At 44.5% G+C, this 16,986-nt stretch overlaps 1 protein-coding gene across 1 annotated transcript in view; it reads left to right on the top strand.

Moving 5' to 3' along the window:
• SATB2 (SATB homeobox 2) overlaps positions 1-16,986 on the top strand; it is a gene marked incomplete at its 3' end in the record, with an annotated part of 179,355 nt that overhangs the window by 16,283 nt on the left and 146,086 nt on the right. The window contains exon 2 of the mRNA XM_080671126.1: positions 5,572-5,748. Coding sequence (XP_080527252.1) covers positions 5,572-5,748 — 177 coding nt within the window. The remainder of the gene's footprint in view (positions 1-5,571; positions 5,749-16,986) is intronic.

The following is a 16,986-nucleotide window of genomic DNA, read 5'->3' as shown; positions in this document are numbered from 1 at the left end:
GACTTCAGAGAGGAAGGGAGAGGGAGAGAGAGAGAGAGAGACACATCGGTGATGAGAGAGAATCATTGATTGGCTGCCTCCAGCATGCCCCCACTGAGGATCGAGCCCACAACCCCTGCATGTGCCCTGGCTGGGAATCTAACCTTGACCTCCTGGTTCATAGGTTGACACTCAACCACTGAGCCACCCTAGCTGGGCAGTGTCTCACAGTTTTAGTTGCCTCATTTATTAAAGGAGAATAAGAATCACCCTCTCCCAGGGTACATGTGGGGAGGAAATATGATAGAGTACTTGGTCAGTTAGGAGCTGCTATGCAAAGCAGAGGTTGCTCTGTATCCTAACTTGCGTGGAAGGCGTGGAATCCCGTTGTCTGCCAGACCTCCCTGCGTCGTTCATGGTAAGGCTAGACGGCCCGTTGTCTGCTGGACCTCCCTGCGTCGTTCATGGTAAGGCTAGACGGCCCGTTGTCTGCTGGACCTCCCTGCGTCGTTCATGGTGAGGCTAGACGGCCCGTTGTCTGCTGGACCTCCCTGCGTCGTTCATGGTAAGGCTAGACGGCCCGTTGTCTGCTGGACCTCCCTGCGTCGTTCATGGTGAGGCTAGACGGCCCGAGCGTTGAAGAATGCTTGCTCCTAAGGCCCTTTCCTGGCAGTGTCCTGGTATTTCTGGAACGCTGTCGTCGTTCTTTAAAACGAAGGAACGGGACAAAAGCCTTTCCCTGTTAACGGAGCTGGGTTAATAGAGTTGGGAATACAGTAGCCTGCAGTTTGCTGGCTGCTACAGAGAAGACATCACGCATGCTCGATTTTGGGTTTCACCAACAGTACACCTGCCCTCAGGCCTCCCACGACCTGGAACACAGAGGCATGGTGGCTGAGGAGCCTTCGGAAACGCTCATGGCAGTCGTTCGGTTTCCTAGTTACCAGTTTCTCATGAATTTGTCCTGTGTCAGGAAGCCATCGTATGTGCTGGTGTTTGGTAGATTGCTTAGAGCAGCTCTGTCCGGTAGGGAAAAAAATACGAGACACACATGTAATTTTAAATATTCTAGTAGCTTTGTTTATTTGTTTTTAATATATTTTTATTGATTTCAGAGAGGAAGGGAGAGGGAGAGAGAGATGGGAACATCAGTGATGAGAGAGAATCATGGATCGGCTGCTTCCTGGACACCCCACGCTGGGGATCGAGCCCGCAACCCGGGCTTGTGCCCTGACCGGGAATTGAACCGTGACCTTCTGGTTCATGGATGGAAGCTCAGCTGCTAAGCCATGTAGCCAGGCTCTAGTAGCTAAATTTAAAAAAAGTTAAAGAAACAAGTGTAAATCATCTAACAATGTTTTATTCCGAATATTATTTCTATATCCGTTAATTTTAATTATTCATGGTGCGTTTATTTTTATTGATTTTTTGCCACTAAATCATTGGAATTGAGTGTGTGTCTTATACTTACAGTGCATTCACTTCAGGACTAGCCATACTGCGAGCGCTTAGCGGCCACGTGCGGGAGTGGCCGTTGTGTTGGAGAGGCAGCTTCTCAGTGTGGTCAATGGCTGTGGCTCTGTGCCTGTCTTCCCACGTTTACCACGGGGCTCTTGGGCACATTGAACCTCTCAGGCCATGATTATTTGCCTCTTATAAGATCTGGCCACTCAGTGGTTATCAGTAATATTTTTATTACGAAGAAATGCTTTTCAGTAAGTATCCTGAGTATTGATTATGGGGCCCTGAAAAAAAAAATTATTGGTCTCTTTTTCTTTTTCTCCATAAAATGTATGAATACTGATTTTGGAAACAGAAAACAGATAGCTTCCACTGTCTGAGGGCTGTCAGACAGTTTAACTAGGTTGTGCTGTTTATTCCTCACAGCAGCTCTGGGACGTGGATATGACCCCTTGCATTTTGCTAGGAGGAATTTGAGGTCAAATACATGATTTAAGGTCATTCTCTCAGGGAAGGGGGGACAGTGCCAGGATTTGATTCAAGGCTTGCCTGCCCCCTGACTCGGAGCTTAGTCACCCCATCTTCAGCCACCTCCCCCCAGGGCTCTGTGCTCACGGCCGGGTGGCGAAGATCAGGTGGCTCTTTCTCATCACACACACCTCAGAAATCCGGTCGCAATGACAATGGCACTTTGCGCAGCACCACTTCTGACAGTTGGGAAGGCGTTTTTCCAGGAGAGAGAGCCTCATGCTTATCTTGCCTCTATGACAACAGGATTCACCGTGTAGCCCAATCGGCAGAACCACGGGTAATTTTTCCGAGTGCCTGTGGCTCTGTGCCTGTCTCCTGCATTAAACTCCCGGCCTCCCTCCCACAACTGTAAAAGGCTCAGCGAGGCTTCCGATCCAAAGGCTCAAAGGTCTCCGCTTGATCATCTGGAAATGGGTCTGTGCTGCAGTCAGGAATCAAGGGGCTAGAGCAAGGGTTGCTTTTTAATTCGTGGTTATTTCTCACTTTTGTTGTCAAAGCATTTTGGTTTTACATGGCTGTTCTCTCATTGGACTTCCCTTTCGATTTTTCCCATCCTTAATTTATTTTTGGAAGTGTTTTCCAAACAGTCTCTCTATTTTCATCTGTTGCCACTTTTCCCTTTCTCTTTGTTTTTTCTCATTTTGCCTGGAGAGTGTGTGTGTGTGTGTGTGTGTGTGTGGGGGGGGGGGGGGGCGGGGCGGATAATCCCAAACGGATAAGCACCTTTTTTTGGAATATATTTCTACACGTTCTTTTATCATCTCCCCCCCCCCCCCCCCCCCACGGAGTTGCTCTCAAAGGCTTTAAGAACCTGGTCATTAATTTTCTTCTTCCCCACCATTGACCTCATTTGTACTATTTTTCATCTCTCTGGTCATTGTCACTAGAAATTGAGTCTGTTTTTCCTGTCTTGCCCTTCTTTTGTAACGGTTGTATTTCATTGTAAAAATTTCATAACTGTTTAGAATGATGAAATCCTAGCGAAGAGGTACATTTTCCCTAGGGATTAAATATAACCTGTTTATGATTTTCTTTGGTATCTCATACATATGGGCTTCAGAACACACTTATTATCACACTCTTCTGGTTAATGTTGTTTTATTTTATAAATTACCTCCAAGCCCTTGTTTTTTCTTTCTGACTAAGTAGGGGATGCGTGTGAGGGATGGGTATTTGCTCTTTGACGCTGAGGCGTTATGGTTATCATGTCAGACAGCAACTGCTTCCTTCAGTCACCGAACTAAAATGTTTAGGAAGGATTTCGGTCACTGACACTTCCAAAATATAAGGCCCTCCGTGGAGTAGGCCCCTGTGCTGCCATGCCGTATTTCATATTGAGCTCATTGGACTATTAATACCATTTTTAAGAATGAATAGTGTCTTAAGTTTTCTCGATCGACCCTACACTTGAGGATTTATGGTTCCTAAGTAATGGATACGTAATAGCTCCCGGAGCCCCTGGATTCATGGGAAGTTGTTATCTGTGACTCCCAGATGCGTGACACTCAGGTGTTAGCATTAGGAACTGCACATGGATAGTCAGCATCGAGACTCATGTACACACAGGTACTAGTGGTGAAGTGGCTCATGGCGCCCCTGACGACACGGCCCTATGTGTGCATATATTGAAATCCTTAAAAGTAGAAATCCACCTGCTTCCTCAGACAGGGATTATGTAGCAGTATGTGAGAGTTAAAAGGTGTAAAAGGGGGCTGTTCCCTGCCGGTAGGGCCTCTCAGGAGTGGGTCCTATAAAATGTTATTCTTGCTTCGGAAGGTTTTACAGCCCCTGCAACTGCCTTGAGGGCAGCAGCCAATCAGACTTGCTCTCCCTTGTATCCCTGGCGCCACTGGGGATACCTGGCACACAGTAGGTGTTCCGGGAATACAAATTGGATACCTGAATGAGATACTTTGGAGGAAATCTAGTTTTTACTATTCATTACATGTCTTCCTTACATTTGGGAATACTCTGGGCACAAGTAAATAAATAAGCATTTCTTTAAAAATGTGTTTTGTAAGGCACTCCGTGGCCAGGCTGCATTCTCTAATTTGTCTGGAACCATCAGTCTGCTCCATCCTTATTTCCTGTTTCCCATAAGCCCACCCCACCGATGGTGCATTTGCTCTAAGCAGCACTGGTGCTTTGCTGTTCTCCAGAGTGAACACTGAGTCAGGGATGATGCGGTGTGACTTGTTAGAGTGTTGTGCCGGCTTAATAACGATTACCACGATCTCTAATGATAGCAGTTCCTAATGAGTGTTATTATTGTTAATAAGGATTGCACTTAATAATGACACCCAATACTTAGTATCTTTAATAATAATAATTAGCACCTGGGAACCAGTTGTGCCTTTGTATTATCTTCAGAACAAAAATCCGCGAGCTGGTCATTGGCGGAGTGTCTGCTGCCACCCTCTCTGCCCAGATCGGAGTGAGTCAGGCTGCCAGGGTCCGGCCACAGGGAAGGCGCCCCCCGCACGGCATTGCGCAGAGGGGTCATCTTCAGGGTGAGGGGCTTCACGGTGACACGCACCCCCCACCCCCCTCTCTCCGCCTGCCCACCATCCTTCAGAACTTGGGATCTTTCTCGCACCAAGAGAAGATCCAGAGCCGATTGTTAGTCAGTCACATACTCATCTGTGTAGGTCGCATGGGACAGAGTCCATGTTTATTGCTTGTATGTTGGTGAAGCTTCGATCTTCTTCATGCCTTGGCTATGTTTAGATTTAAACTCCTGTACAACTTTTTTTTTAAAAATAAAAAACAGTTTATAAAAATCTTTGGCAAATTAAGCATTTTTTTAGCTTTTCACACTTTGATACAAAGCAGAGAAATATTTCAGTGACAACAGATTTCAACAGATTTTTAACGAGACTAATTTGCTTTATTCTTCGGGGGGAGTTTACTTCTTTCCTCTGAAAACACAAGAAGAGACAATCCCCTTCCAGTGGTCACGGAAGTAGATGGATAAAAATCATAATTTTAAAGAAGACAAAGTTTTTTTTATTTCGATGTATATTGTGCCCTAAGCTAACCATCAGGACGTTCAGGGACAGGTTATTTCAGGCTCATGGATGACCTATCTATCAGGATTTAGAAACATAAAATATACAGGAGAAGCGTCTCGTACACGCCTTTTGACGTTCTGGTACATAGTCACATAATGGCAAAGCCCTGAAGTCAAACCTGCCATCCTACTGGGAAATTCACAACACTTTCCGACCAAAGCAGATCTGACCTGAAAATACGCGTCCTGATGGATAGTGACTGATGAAACCATAGACTCGAAGGGGGAGGGTGCGAGGGGCCCGCACGTCGCCTGGACCTCACCTATGTGCCACCTGGGAGCTCAGGTGCGGCCCACCCTTTAATGACTAGAATCGGAGGGCAGTCTGGCCGCGGCCCGAGAGTAGTAATAAAGGAGGGGAGGATCCACAGCTTTCCCATTAGGCCCATCTTCCTGGGAGGCTTGTTTACTCTAAACCACCATGGATCACAGATGAGTGACTTTTATGACTGTCTCTTCCCTTCTCATCGTGGTGACTGAGATGCGCTTGGTAATGTTTGCGTTCTGCTCTTGACCCGTGCCCCCCCCAGGTCTGATGATTCCTGTCTTCTGCGTGGTGGAGCAGTTGGACGGCTCTCTCGAATATGACAACAGAGAAGAACACGCCGAGTTCGTCCTGGTTCGGAAAGACGTGCTCTTCAGCCAGCTGGTGGAGACGGCGCTGCTGGCCCTGGGCTACTCCCACAGCTCCGCGGCCCAGGCGCAAGGTACTCACCCTCTCCTCTCTGCCTCACGCCTTTTGTCTGTCACGATGTGAGCAAGAATGTGTTCCCTGCAGTAATTCTCCAAACAGGGGTTGGGGGAGGATGGTCAAACTGAGCATCTTTCTCAAACAGTGAGCAGCAGAATATTTTGTGCAGAGTCTTTTCTAAAAAAAAAAAAAAAAGGTATTTTCATTGATTTCAGAGAGGAAGGGAGAGGCGGGGAGAGAGAGAGAAGCATCAATGATGAGAGAGCATCACTGATCGGCTGCCTCCTGCACGCCCCACACTGGGGTTCTATCCTGCAACCCGGGCATGTGCCCTAACCGGGAATCGAACCGTGACCTCCTGGTTTCATAGGTCGGTGCCCAATCCCTGAGCCACGCTTGGCAGGGTGGAGTCTTATTTTCTAGTTGCGTTAGGAAAGATTGGACCAGCACCTCTAGAGCCACCCAAATCACCCTGCATTTCAAAGTGATCATCCCTCGGTGTTTTTGATTGTTTTCCATTGATAACTCTGGTATTTTCTCTAAGTCCTCAGAGGGGTATGTTTTTGAGCTGGTGTTGAGGTGTTTCATTCCTAACTTGCCAAACTTTAGTACATGATTTATAAGCGCTCAGTTTTAAAAATGTATTTACTGCAACTTCCGCACTTTACAATCGGCTTTTAATTAAATAGAACAAAAAATGGATGCATCTGACTTTTGTTATCTTTGAATACTGCTCTGTAGTTTTGATGTAATCCATTCATTAAAAAAGGAAAAAGAAAGTCTCAGTGTCATTGTGATCAGTCCCTCTTACCTATTTAATTGAATATTAAAACTGCATCAGTGTTTCAGCGTGCATTGTGCGGTGCCGGGAGCCCATTGTGAGCCTGGGCTGCCGCGTTCTAGGCAGACCCCATTGTTCTTCCTGCCAGAGGACTGACAAAACAAATAACAACAAAAACAGCCCCCAAACCTTGAAGAACAGAGACATTTTTTTTGACTCAGTGGAATGATTATCCTTGTTTTCCAGCTGAAATGATTGAATTGCCTCGTTTATGATAATAGTTACAACTGGAGGAGAGAAACCTGTGACTTAGGGGTTTTGTCTTATATCCCAATTTCCTTCGTATATTCCTATAAGTTACCATCTTCACACGTGTGGATGTGCCAAGGATCTTTGCTGTTTTGTGTGTGAGTTCCTCTTCCAAAAATTCCTAAGAGCTCTCAGTCAGAACATCCGTTTATTCAGATAAGGAAACCAGGAGCGGTTGAGCTGTTTATGCAAAGTAACAAATACGGTGACCAAGGACATGGGATTTCAGGGATCCAGCTCTGGACTCTGATTTTGTAAGCAGATCATCACCGTAAAAAATGCTGTCATGAAGTATCTAGATTCTGTCTTAGTTCTACCAAAATAACAACCCATCCGAAGCCAGGGGGCCCAGAAGGTTTGACTCTAGTGAGCCCAAGTGCATTCTGAACCCCACCTGGAGTGCTCGGCGGTCTGGTGCCGCCTACGGCGCACCGTGGCGTCCGCTGTTTTCACAGCAGCTCAATAAAGGATGATTCACCTCCTTTCTCCGAGGACTTGCCTTCTTGTGTGAAGGATTCAAGAGGTGATCTCGAGCAAATTGCATGCTGGCAGCATGCTTTCACTCCATGCTATGAAATAAAAGGATCCCCCCCCCTCCCCCCCTAAACTTTTCATGCCACTTTAGGGATATTTCTCTCTGAATGTAAAGGTCATTGTATCCCACTGCTTGCATCCTGGTGTGCCAGCTTCCTGCTTGACAGGCTATCCATCTCAGTTAGCACGGCTGCTCAGCGCGCCGTGAGCTCACATGTGGAGCGCACAGCGCTAAGTGGCCAAGATTTGATTCTTGGCACGGGCTCCGGGAAGGGGCGCGCAGGAACCGTGCACCAGGGAGCCACACTGTTCCATTCAGTGATGCGAACCGAGAGCCCTGCACCCCCAGTGCCACACACCAGTAGGAAAGACGGTCTACAGTGGAGAGTTAAACAGGGGGCGGGTCAAAAGCGAATATCCGCCTCCCCAAAGTTGGTGAAAATCCGGGTTTAAAAAACTCGAACTGTTACGCGTTTAAAACGTTGAATTGACGTTCGGAAGGAGCCCTAGGTCACAGGTGTGCTTTATTTTGTAGGTAAGCCAAGGTTTCGCCACGGGGTCCTGTCCTGTAATCTCACAGAGGGAAGCAGAAACCACAGTGTGTTCCCTTTGTTTTAAATTAGGCTCCTTGGTCTCTGCTGCAGGTAGATAGGAGAACTTAGAATTGTTTGCTTTGAGATGAATGCATTAGGTCTTTGTTGTCATTTACATCACGGAAGGTCTGCCCTCTGCTGCTTGTTGTTCTGGAACAAGCAGAGAGCATGATGGGACAGGTGGTCCACGTGCGGGTCGGGCCGCAGAGGGTGAGGAAGCTGGGAGAGGCACAGGACAAAGTGTGGCCTCCTTTTCGAGGCCTGAGGTTTCATGTCTCTCGTTTTCCGGTTGGTTTTGTGTTGGTTCTGGTTGTGAGCGTTTCGGTCATTTCCCCAGGGGGTGGGGAGGCCCCGGCCAGTCCTCTGCAGCCTGGAACTGCCTTTCCTGAGCCCGCCTTCCCGCAGACAGAGCTAAGCTGCGGGAGCGCGGCCTCCTTGCACCTGCTGCAAAACTTGAGGCCCCTGAAGCGCGGTTTTGCATGTGGCCATGACCAGAAACGAGCTTCAGTAATCGGGATGGGATGGTCTTCACAGCGCCTTTCAAAGATAAAACGTCTTCGCAGTGTCATTATTTTGGAGTGATGCCCGAGTCCCAGGGACAAGGGCCTGGACCCATGCTCCCGGGTTGGGGACAATTTCTTCTTCTTGTTTTCAGGTTGTAATCAGGCATCTATATGTAGTCCAAGTTGGTGGAACTGTGGTTGGGGACAATAGAAGGAACCTGATAGAGGATTTTCTTTTTTCTGTTTTTCTAGTTTTATTGATTTATTTAAGACTTTATTTTTATGTTGACACGATTACAGATGTCCCTTTGCCCACCGCCACCTCCACCAGCACCCTCACCCCTTCTGGGATTGGCAGTTTCTTTTTCTGTGAGGGCACTCCCTCTCAGAGGTTGTATTAATAAAGAATATTAACTTCCAAAGGATGATAGACGTTCCGCTAAAATGGAATTCAGAGATTTCCAACTCCCACCCCTACCCCTTTTTAATAGTAGTAACCTTCTTTACTTCAAACCAGCAATTGGTACCCGAGAGAGAAAGGCACAGGTTACCGTCATAAATCATGGGCACTATGCTTCTAACCTACCCAAACCCCGCACTTCCCAGGACACATGCCAGGAGCTGTGATTCTCACGGATGTGAGCTACAGGATGCATCTGATCTGCTGTTTTGTATATGCAAAACGCTGAAGATGGCAGGCTCTTTGCTTTTCCCAGGAGAGGTGGGCTAAGGTTAGTGAGCAGCAAGGACATTTTATAGCATATATTAGGCTATGTGTCCCTGTCTCTCAATCAAAGTCGGCTGGTCTCTTGGAAGAGGGGTGTGAACCTAGGGGACTTCTATGCAGAAACCCCCATCTTCTTTCCCCACTTAAACTCATCATTCCATTTATTCTTCTCCCTCCCCTCCCTGCCCTGCCCTGACCTCCCCTGTCCTGCCCTCCCCTCCCCTCCCCTCCCTTTCCCCTCCTCCCCTCCCCTCTTTCCCTTTTCCTCCTCTCTCCTCCCCTCCCCTCCCTCCCCCAGAGTAATGCAACTATCACTATAGTCTTAATTATATAAAATTTCACATATATGCATAGAAAAAAAGGTCAGGAAATATATTATGTCAACAGGGTAGATTAAGTGGGATTTTATCTTTTTTTTTCTAATCAGAAAACAATCTATAAATATGAAATTCTACTTCATGAATTCTTCTCTGAAAAAGTAGGAAGTTTCTACCTTATTTCCCCATTTTGATAATCAGTTCACGTTGTCCCTAATTTATCTGTAAATGTGAAAACTTGTACATGGTACAGATGTATTTCTCTTGTTTTATTCTGTTTAAGATTTTAAAAAGTCAGTAGGTCATAAATAGGCCTCTATGATGTATAAACCAAGGCATTTCTTAGAGTCTTCATAGTGCTAGGTAACACTAATTGAGCAATTACTATATGTCAGACACTATTCTAGAGATTTACATTTAGTAAGTAATTTAATTTTCACAACAGCTCTTTTAAGTAAATTATGTTTCCCATTCCACAGATGAGGAAACTGAGGCGAATAAACAGGGGAAGTAACGTTCCCTGTGGTACAGGACTATAGGGTGGAAGACCCACATCCAGAGTCAGGGTCCTTCCCCACAGGCTGTCCTGTGACAGACGTGACCACTGGGAGTTTAGTTTAGTTTATATTTATTAGACAATGATAAATTATGCATATTTTATTTCTGTGATGCAACACATAGAGATAGTTATTCAAGATAAGCAAAACATACCTCATTAAAAACAAATAAGTAATTTAAAAAAACCAAACCTCACAGAATTAATGTCTATTGAAGGTTGTGTAATGAATATACAATTTTTGCTTATGAGGCCAGGATGAGTCCTGATATGAAAAGAAAGCATATTGCTGAGTGATTCTGATCTTCAAAAGTAATTAATTCTGCAATAGTAAGTGCCTACCACGTGCCAGTCACTTTTCTAGGTTCTGGGGGTAAAAAACTGGAAAAAAAAATCTTGCATTCATGGAGCGTACATTTGGCAGTTTACTTACACACGAAGAGTGTAGAGTGTAGGTTATTAGTTGATTTTTGACCCTCTGAGCTCAGAAATATCAAATACTGAGGTTCAGAGAATAGCAATACTTATAGAATTTGTTTATAATTTTGGTGCTAATTTATAATTAAATAAATAGCCCTGGCCAGTGTGGCTCAGTTGGTTGGAGTGTCCCCCATGTACTGAAAGGTGGCAGGTTTGATTAAGGGTCAGGACACATACCTAGATTGCAGGTTTGATCCCCCATCCGGGTGTGTGTGGGATGAAGCTAATCAATGCTTCTCTCTCACACTGATGTTTCTCTCTTTCTCTGCCTTCCTCTCTTTGAAAGATCAATAAACAAAGACAAAACAAAAACAATAAGTAAATAGAATAAGACTTAAAACAAAAATAGTAAGGATATTTATATAAAAAAAGGAATGGCTTACTTTTTAAGTATTTTTTATTTTCTATAGTATTTATTAGTATAAACTTTCCAGTGGACTAGCTTTGTACAACATTTTATTGGGAAGAACTTTACATACAAGTTACTTACAAAGTAAATTTTGTCATTGGAAATGAATACACTTTCAGTTTAGATTGTTCAGTGCTTGAAATGCTCTGTTCTTAAATTAATTCTCTAAAATGTTTTATTACGGAAACATGCAAAATATGCCAAGTAGAGAGACTAGTGTATTAAATGCTCATGAACTCATTATCTAGGATTCACAATTAACACTTTATGGTCTACATTGCTTATTGCTGCCTCAACCTCACCTCTCCCCCACTGGAATGTTTTAAAGCTCATTCTAGACCTCATATTTTAACTACAAATATTTTACTAAGTATTTCTTGAACATAAAGCTTATTTTTATTTATTTATTTATTTGTTTGTTTATTTATTTTTATCCTCGCCCGTGGATGTTTTTATTGATTTTTTTTAAAGAGAAAGGATGGGGCCGAAACCGGTTTGGCTCAGTGGATAGAGCGTCGGTCTGCGGACTGAAGGGTCCCAGGTTCGATTCCGGTCAAGGGCATGTACCTTGGTTGCGGGCACATCCCCAGTAGGAGGTGTGCAGGAGGCAGCTGATCGATGTTTCTCTCTCATCGATGTTTCTAACTCTATATCCCTCTTCCTTCCTCTCTGTAAAATATCAATAAAATATATTTAAAAAAAAATAAAGAGAAAGGATGGGGGTGGGAGGGAGGGAGGGAGGGAGGGAGGGAGGGAGGGAGGGATACATTGATGTGAAAGAGAAACATCGATCAGTTACCTCCTGTATTTGCCCCAGCCAGGGATCGAACCCACAACCTGGGTATGTGTCCTGACCTGGAATCGAACCTGCCACCTTTTTGGTGTATGGTGTGATGCTTCAAACAACAGAGCCACCTGGCCGGGGCAAGATAAAGCTTATTTTAAAATAATAACCACAATACCAGCGTGATTCTTAAAAAAGCAAAGACAATTTTTTAAAATCTTGAAATATTCAGCCAAGGTTCACCTTTCCGCAATTGTTTCATAAACTTTTTTAAGTGTTTGCTATGTCAGGAGCCATACAAATCGGGAGCCATACAAATCTATGTATTTATTGTGCTTGGTTGATGTGTCTATTAAGTCTTTGAATCTATGGGTCTCCCTTGCTCATAAAAAGTTTTTTAAAACTTAGGTTTGCCACAAATTAATGCAAAATAATGTTTGTTTTGCTAAACTTAATGGCAGTTCTTACCCTAGAAATACTGCAAATACTATGGTCTCAAATAAACAATCAGTGAGTTCAATCATGACCTTGGAGTTCAGAAAAGCACTCTTTTTGGAGGGAGGGTGGTTGACAATCCCGTGTTGTCTGGAGCCGAGGTGTCCTGCTCTGAAAGGTTGACACTCTCCCCATTGAAAATGTTTAAAATGATCTCTCGCCTTGCCTTGCTTCTTTGCTTTCTTTCTTTGGCGCTCTCTCTTTTTTTTTCTATTTTTCCTTCTTTAATTAAATGCTCATGTTTGGGACACTCTCAGCAGTTTTCTCTTTATAAGGGCAATGTTGGAAAAAGGTGCATATTTAGAAAATTTAGGCCTTGGAGCAAACTTTTAACAAACAAGCTGCATAAAAAAAAAAAAAAAATTCTGTGGCTCTCAAAAGAGAGCTAAAAAAGCTACCCCCAAATTGCTCTTAACCAGGTTTCAATGAACCTCATTAGGGCTGGACGGGCCAAAATGTGAAACACTGGCTGGGCCAACACAAATCTCTAACAAGCCCCTAACTCTTCCCTCCTTCACTACATACAATGAAATACTCATGTATGTGTGTGAGCACATATGTTTGTTCATTCACACAGCAAACCTGAAACACTGCTTCTGCCAAGGGGGGAAAATGATGCTTATCTTACTTCCCTGCCTAATAGATACTTAAGAAAATACCTAATACAAATCTTTATAGTCCTGTATTTCTTGTATTGGTTTATATTCTTTTTAAAAAATATATATCTTTATTGATTTCAGAGAGGAAGGGAGAGTGTGGGAGAGAGAGAGACATCAGTGATGAGAAAGAATCATTGATGGGCTGCCTTCTGCATGCCTCACACTGGGGATTGAGCCTGCAACCCGGGCATGTGCCCTGACTGGGAATCGAAGCATGACCTCCTGGTTCATAGGTCGATGCTCAACCACTGAGCCACACCGGCCAAGCTGTTCATATTCTTACACATATACAGATATGTAATTATGGCTCACATGAGGGCCAGCTTATGGTATTTTTGTCTGTGTAACTTAGCAGAGGGGATGACCCTATCTGACTTGGTATGTTGGCTGCCTAGTGGTTGAGTAGGAAGTATTTGATAAAAACTGCTAAGGCCAGTGTGTGTGTGTGTGTGTGGCGGGGCGGGGGGGGGGGGTTGGGTGGGTGGGTGGGTGTCATCTCATTTTACCTCTGGCCTTGCGATTTCTACCTGCCCATTAAAAAAAAAATCACACCATCAGAAATAATTCATTTAAAAAATCTAGCTCATTATTTCTTCCATGATGAGAGCAGTGTATAGCAGTGTTTTCAGTGAGCTGTTCCATTGGGGCACATGGCCATGATGATAATTAGCTTTGGAGTATTTTTTAAACTGCTTAAAGTCCTTCTCAGAGTTTAGGCATTCCTGCCTGTGACCTTGAGGGGACTTACCATGTAAGTTCTGTGTTTTGTCATTCATGTGAAATGATCCAGGTTAAACCGATGGACTCACAATGAGATGCGACTTTTATGTACTATTTAGAGTGTGTCCCATTACAAATGGATAGCTTTGTAGAGTTCTGAGTAGGAAACGGACAAGCTAACATTGGTGATACTCCGATACAGTTTATATTGTGATTAGTGTTTTTAATCTCATTCCCTTCTAAACTGCCTTTCATATTTTCATGGCAGGCTAGAGTCCGTCAGGTGCTGTGGACCCTGGTTCTTTCTGTGTTTTGAGAAGATGTAGCACAGATTCCGTTCGAGGAACTCATGTGGTGAAAAGCGCATCCGTTAAAACACTTACAAATGCTACGGTAGAGACTTCAGATTTAAAGCACTCCATTGATACAACCCTCAGTCTGGGTGCTGTCCCATCCTATTCCAACTCTAAACAAAGTCTGCTTTGACATTCATGATAGACAGTAAAACATTCTTGGCCATGGAGCGTTTTGTAATATTAAAATGCTTTTAAAAAACTCCCTGCTTAAAAAAAATAATGGATAAGAGCACTGTCATCTAAATCTTACAGTTTGAGCCACTTCTTTGTGAAGTTTCACAATTGTAGTTCTCTCACTTTTTTATCTTAGCGTGCATTGTACATTTATACTTTGTCCGACTTTTCTCAGATACAGGATTATTGAATTTTAAAATTCTTATGGGATCTCAAGGCCATAGTAATTCATTCATCTGCATCCTCCCAGTAAGTGGGGGGTTATTACTTATTTAGGGACCACTTCTATCTGTGTGTGACACGGGGCGCACCAGAGGAGGTGGCGGGAGGCAGGGAAAGCCAGCCCTCCGTGGCCGGTTGGTCATCATGGGCACCTTGGTTTGGTCTCTGAGGTGTCACGTGGATTTCTCCTGGTTGTGATGGGCATCTGAAGACCCAGGGCCTTGAAAAGCAGCGTTTTGTTGTTTTGGGATGGCAGCTTTGAGAGAGTCTGAGTGCATACCGTTTGCTTGCTCAAAAGCAGTAGTTGGCAACATCATTTGTGTGTCAGTGAGAAAAACACACAAAGGTTTTACTACGCTGTTGTCTGTCTGCTTCTCTGGAGTTTGGAGAAATACGTTAGCTATCGCCCAGGACAGAGCTGCAAACCTGCCTCCTGTTTTACGGGCTTGTGACTCAGGGTGGAAAGATCGCTGCGGGCTGCATGCAAATAGCAGCGCCCTAGCTTCCTCCTGCTCCGGCCCAGCTGGGCGGGGAAACCGTAGGTTTCTGTCAGTGTTACCAATCCAAGGATGAGAAGCGGAAGGCTCCAGCATCAAACCTCTGCCCGCAAAGACTGGGCTCCCCAAGGCCTCATTGTCTCCCAGATAAAGGCTGCCACTTCCCCAACACCTCTCCAACCCCCTCTCCCCCGTGTTGGGAAGAGTGTGTTCTGGATCAAAAGCTCTGACCAGTTTCACCAACTTCTGATGGTGGATTTTGTGTGTGTGTGTGTGTTTTTTTAATATATGCTGCAGAGCCACAGTTACAAAGGACAGTTCTAAATGTCATGTGTTGTTACGATGACTACTGTGATTCCTTGGGACGGGAGGGAGGATTCTTAGGAAGGGGGCCTGGTGTAGACACTCTGCGGTAGAATGTATATCAACATTATTTGGAAAGAAAGCACTTTATTTAGCCTGTGGAGTGTCCCTGGAGGAAACGCGGCTGAGTTTTATTGTTCCCGCGTTCAGGAGAAGAAAACTACAGAGGAAGATTTAACGATTGCACCTTAATTCTCTGGTTCTGTCACACATTTTATTTACGCGTGTAGCAAAGTACTGATGGAGTGCCTAGTGTGTGCCAGGCATTGTGCTAGGTGCTGGGGACACAGCCAAGGACCCAGGAGATGATGCCACTGCCCTCCGGATCGGCCATTCCCGTGGGGGTGGGGGAGTAAACGGTGAGTATGGACAAGTGGTAGGGAGGACCTGGCGTCATGCTATGCAGATCTGGCCCTGTCCTCCCCATCTTGTCGAAATGTGGCCGATTTAGGTTTCTATAAAGTAGCGCTTAGCCCGAACAAAATGGAAGGTTTCAAATGGGTTTTGAGGGTTAAAAACACATGATATAGGCCTTAAAAGGTTAAACCTCAGTTTTCAGAAAAATTTACCGATGTGGACTCAGTCATGTTTGGGATAGGGTAAATGTAACGCTGCCAGAATTAGCTTATATTAAGCCATGGTCTAGATTTTGAAAAGGACACTGACATTTTTACGTGATAGACAAGCTATGGCTGCATTTACGAAAAGCAATATGATGAATGGGTTTATTCTGTTAAGAACTAATATTTATTTAGTGCTTCTTACATAGCAGGCACTGTTCTAGGTGCTTAACATTCAGTCCCCATGTTAACCCCCCGAAGAAGATAAATTTATTGTCCACATCGTACCAGTGAGCGAACGGAGACTGAGAGGCAAACAGCCTCCTGACACCGGACACTGCCTCCAGAGGATGTGTCCTCAGCCAGGGTCCCGCTTCGTGGCATCATAGTTCTCGTCTGTCGATTCAGTCTACCGTTCAAGCCGACAGTAACGGTGTTTTATAGGCACGAACCAAAGGCTGACGTTTTGGAATTGGTAGCTACCATGTACTATACACATACTAGTATATGTTTAAACGGAGTGGGGAGCTTGTTTTAAGTTTAACTAACAAAATTGAACTTGCTGTTTTGAGATGGCATTTTATAAGAACTTATTTTATTAGACCCCATTTTTATATATCTAACTCCTTAGAAACTTACATATTAAAAAATCTATTTCTAATAAAAAAACAAACGCTTTTAGTTATAGAAAACTAAAAATATACACAAAAAGTGGAAAGAAGCCACCCTCCCATCCCCATGGACCAGCCACCCAGAGATAACAGCAGGCAGCCTTATCAGTCATTCTTTTCTAGTTTTTTTTTTCACTTAATGCTTTAATGTATAACTTACATATTCTTTATTATCATTTTTTAATGCTACACAATAGTGAAGCTTTCGGGTTTCTATTTTTTTACGTACAATTTTTATTGATTTCAGAGAGGAAGGGAGAGGGAGAGAGAAACATCAGTGATGAGAGAGAATCATTGATTGGCTGCCTCCTGCACACCCCACACTGGGATCGAGCCTGTAACCTGCACATGTGCCCTGACCGGGAATCGAACTGTGGCCTCCTGGTTCAGAGGTCAACGCTTAACCACGGAGCCCCGCCGGACGGGCAAGCTTTTGGTGTTCAAATCAAATGGGAAGCATTAGCTTTCTGTCTAGAAAGAGGTAGGTGGGATCAGTAACCTAGGAGGTAAGTACTGAGGCTGTGCCCTAGTCCCTGCTGTACCA

Source organism: Plecotus auritus (assembly GCF_963455305.1).
Source record: "Plecotus auritus genome assembly, chromosome: 5".
Taxonomy (NCBI): Eukaryota; Metazoa; Chordata; class Mammalia; order Chiroptera; family Vespertilionidae; genus Plecotus; species Plecotus auritus.
This window is presented reverse-complemented; position numbering and strand designations above follow the sequence as displayed.